This window comes from Cucurbita pepo, chromosome 20 (assembly GCF_057944985.1).
Source record: "Cucurbita pepo subsp. pepo isolate OVF chromosome 20, ASM5794498v1, whole genome shotgun sequence".
NCBI classification, from domain to species: domain Eukaryota; kingdom Viridiplantae; phylum Streptophyta; class Magnoliopsida; order Cucurbitales; family Cucurbitaceae; genus Cucurbita; species Cucurbita pepo.
Genome location: NC_141817.1, coordinates 5,109,482 through 5,113,676, shown reverse-complemented (window position 1 = coordinate 5,113,676; position 4,195 = coordinate 5,109,482). Strand labels below are relative to the sequence as shown.

Below are 4,195 nucleotides of genomic sequence, written 5' to 3'. Positions count from 1 at the left end.
TATTTTGAATTAGGGGTTTGCCTCTTTTTTCCTATCACGTGTATCTATCTCTTGTCAAGTGTGCTACCTGCCATGCCACTCATGCTTTTAAAAAAATACCAATGAGATCAAAAGGGCCTTAACATGGTGGTGGTAGTAGAAAAAACATCACCCATAGACAATTATGAAAACTGACGCCTACCCAATGTAAGAAGGTCAAGGAAGTTGGTGACCTGATAACAAGTGAGCTAGCGATCGAAACCCTGGTGAAATTATAACGATCCGAAGTAGCAAAATTTCTTGTCAGGTAAGTTTCCTGCACGAAAGGCATAAAAATCTGGGCACTGTTTCGAAGAGAGTCTAGGTAAAATAGAGAGATGAAAAGAAATTGTTTGTTTCAATAATTTGTTAAACTAACACAATTCATTAAACTAAAAACGAAGACCGGAAAATGTTTAAAATAAAAAGAAAGAATTCCTAAGAACTAGTTCATATCAGGAAAAGAAAAAAAAAAAACTATATGATTTTAGTAACCGATATCAAAACTTGAAATCTAGTACTCCCTCCTAACAAAATGGATCAAAACTTGAAATCTAGTAACCTCTCCTAACAAAATGGATCAAAACTTGAAATCTAGTAACCCCTCCTAACAAAATGGATCAAAACTTGAAATCTAGTAACCCCTCCTAACAAAATGGGTTCAGAAAAAGCCAGAAGAAACCACAATTGGACTCTTAACAAAGTGTTTGCCGTCGGTCCAAATTAGCGTACCATAACCAATTTGACCCTCCGCCACAGCTCCGATCATCGTCAATTCAAACCTCTTCTCCTCCCCAATCTTCCGAAACTTCAGAACTCTTGGCTTCACTAAAACCTTAACTCCTTCCGGCCGTCGAACTCTGACTCTATAAACTCCCGGCCTGCCAACATTCTTCAGCCTTCTAGTAAGGGTGACACATCCAGTCAAGTTCTGAACCCCAATGGAAGGGTAATTAAAGTTTAAAATAGAACCAGAAACAGGGCACTTGAAATTTTCCTCGGCGAATACTCGCATATTCTTCTCCGTGTAGCCGCTGGCGCAGAGGAATTCTAAGTAATCGTTGGGGGAGAGGTCGTAGACGAGGCCGGGGTCGATGGCGCCAGTGGGGTGGATGTGCCCTGACCCATATATGAAGGGGGTGGCTGGAGCGAAGAAAGGGGAGCCGCCGTCGAGGATGAGGTTCATTGTGTTGTCGCTAATTGTGGCAGAGGTCATTATGGCGGATTTGATGGCGGCAGGGCTCCATTCGGGGTGGAGAGCTTTGAGGAGGCCGACAATGCCGGAGACATGGGGACAGGACATGGAAGTCCCTGACATTGTTATGTATGGAACTGTTCTGTTGTCGAATGGCTCCCCTGTTGGGCTCACGGCGCCGGAGAATGCCGCGATTATGTCCACTCCCGGCGCTGTCACGTCCGGCTGCAAAGAATTAGAAACTCATGAGCTCTGTTCTTGATAATCTCAAATGGGTGTCGTAATTCATAACCAAACCTTGATAATTTCCGGAGAAACTATGTTGGGTCCTCTGGATGAGAAAGCCGCCATGGTCGGAGAAGGTTTGGTATTAACTTTGGACGACGGTGGGAACAAATATCCCATCGGATTTCTGTCAAAAACAACAACAATCAGAGAAACATTCCAACAAAGATTCATAAAGAAGTAAAGAAATTGTAATTTGTTTACTTCCTGGAATTAATGTACGAGGAAACAGCTTGACCGTCGTTGTAACTGATATGGGAAGCTGGAAGAACATGGAGATCAGCGATGATTTTAAATCCACTAAACCTATCGTTGCAGAGAATCATTCCGACAGCACCGGCGAGGACGGCTTGCATTCCTTTGTCAATTCTCGAAGAGCCCCCTGTCAAGCAAACCAAGATCTTCCCATTCACTTTAGAATGATCCAAAGTTTTCGGCTTGCAGAGCATGGCATCGTCGGCAGAGGCGGTCGTTGCTTTCGCCTGAGCTCCGGTTATCAATGGGTATAGCTTTCTTCTTGCTAATGGTCTCGAAAGGCTCAACCCCTAATCAGCAGGAACAATTTTTATGTTCAACCAAACGAGGACAAATATGATACATAGGTTAAGCAGTAATGGAAGGGATATTTGCTTATAAAAATCAAATATAATATATATGTGAAATTATAATTCATGACTAAATATTCTTAAACAAACCCAGAAGCGTTGCCCGTTTCCAAGCTCAATGGGGGCTTGAAATTCACGGTCCAAAGTGCTAGCCCCGACCGTCAAAATCCACGGAGCAATATTAGTAGCAGTCGCCATGCTCGGGCCGGAGTTGCCGGCAGAGCACACCACGGGGATTCCTTTCTTCAGTGCATGAAAGGAAGCAATGGCGATGGTATCATCATAGTATTCTTCTGGTGGACTGCCGATGGAAAGCGAAAGGACATCGACACCGTCGTAGATGGCTTGATCAAATCCGTCAAAAATGTCGGCGTCGTAGCAGCCGCCACTGTTGAGGAACGGCCAGCAGACCTTATAGGCAGCGACGCGGGCCTTGGGAGAGCCGCCCTTGGCAGTTCCGATACCGGACCCAAATACGCTGACGCCGGAGACATAGCTGCCGCCGGCCGTCGATAGCGTGTGGGTTCCATGACCTACGTAGTCGCGCGTGGAGTTGACGATCAATGGGAGTTCATCCGTTAAATTGTGGGATTTCAAGTACGCGATTACCCCCTGATTGAAATACTTTGCTCCGATTAATTTCCTGGGTTAATCATAATTAATGCAGTTAATCACCCTCGGAATTAAAAATAATAATAAAATATCAAAATATGATTAACAATGGTACTTGTTACAAGGCACTGCATCAGGGGTTTTATCCGTGCAGCCTCCTTTCCACCTCGAAGGCACACCTCCAGCTATGCCCTGTTCTCCAAAACTCTTGGACTCCGGCCATACACCTTTTTTGTTAGCAAAAAAAAAAAAAAAAAAACATTAAATTTACCTAAATTTTTAATTTACCCAAATAACCAAAATAAAATCCACGATCTTAACTAATCATTAGATCTAATTTAGGTAAATGGTACCAGAATAAAATCCACAAGATAATATATATTTAATCAAATTCAACCTTTATGATCTAAATTAGATATTTCATGTTAATCTGATCGAGTTATATGAATAAGTAAAAGATAATATATATGAATAAGTAAAAGATAATATATATATACCCGTGTCGAGATTGGCAATAATAACATCTTTTCCAAATCTAGCCTTCCTCCAAGGAGAAAAAGGGAAAATAAAACCATTCTTCTCCAAATGCATGAACTCCCATGAATGAGTTGTGTGTAACTCTTTGGCTTTGTTTGGCAACACTGTTGCGACTTCTGGGTGCTCTGTCCCATAAATTATTATTAATTATTATTTAAATATATATATATATATATATATATATATATATATATATATATATATATATATATATATATATATATATTTATTTATATATTAAAATTAAAATAGTTTGGTATTACTTGCAAGGTTGGTTGCCTCCTCCTCATCTAGAATGGCTGCAAACCCATTTATATGGTTCTTATACGAGTAAAAAATGGCATCTTTTGCCTTCTCAGAACTGAAATTTTTCAATTTTTATTAATTCAAAATAATATAATATTAACTATATTTTCAAATAAAAATAAAAAAAAATCGAACTTCAAACCTCCCCAAGAAGGATCCAAGCAATTTGTGATGGGAATCAACCACTCTTTGAACATCTATTGCCGATACCTCTAACCCATGTGAGTGAGATCCTAATAATACAATATAGGACTGAAATCCAAAAAAATAAAATTAGAGTTCGTATAATAATACTTTGTAAACATAAGAAGAACACACTGTCGAATAAAAAAAAAACTATATCAAGCAAATGACATTACTAGTTTTAGTATCAAGCAAATGGCATTACTAGTTTTAGTATCAAGCAAATGGCATTACTAGTTTTAGTAAGTTTTAGTATCAAGCAATGACATTACTAGTTTTAGTATCAAGCAATGACATTACTAGTTTTACTATGAAACAAATGTCATTACCTTTTTTACTGCAATGGCAGGTGATATTAACGGAAGAAACCAGAATAAAATAAGGATGAAATTAGTAAGATTCATCTTTCCACCTCTTCCACTCCAACTTAATTATCCTCTGCTATGTAATTGTC

The 4,195-nt window shown here is 39.4% G+C and overlaps 1 protein-coding gene across 1 annotated transcript; it reads right to left on the bottom strand.

The window, feature by feature from the left end:
• Window positions 1-428: 428 nt before the first annotated feature.
• Window positions 429-4,195, bottom strand: LOC147786414 (subtilisin-like protease SBT5.4). The gene is made up of 9 exons (XM_087120770.1): window positions 4,071-4,195; window positions 3,701-3,810; window positions 3,516-3,613; window positions 3,213-3,377; window positions 2,831-2,942; window positions 2,194-2,746; window positions 1,703-2,043; window positions 1,511-1,625; window positions 429-1,438 (listed from the first exon to the last, which is right to left on the bottom strand). Exons 1-9 carry the CDS (start codon window positions 4,143-4,145, stop codon window positions 680-682), a joined length of 2,328 nt encoding a protein of 775 aa, XP_086976896.1. The 5' UTR covers window positions 4,146-4,195; the 3' UTR covers window positions 429-679.

Bases quoted from the DNA above. Each gene is read 5' to 3' on its own strand.
- LOC147786414 (XM_087120770.1), bottom strand. From the start codon at position 4,145: ATGAATCTTACTAATTTCATCCTTATTTTATTCTGGTTTCTTCCGTTA. The intron at 2,943-3,212 runs GTATATATATAT...CTAACAAAAAAG, and splicing joins TATTGCCAATCTCGACACGG to GTGTATGGCCGGAGTCCAAG. The intron at 1,626-1,702 runs GTAAACAAATTA...TGTTTTTGACAG, and splicing joins TCGTACATTAATTCCAGGAA to AAATCCGATGGGATATTTGT.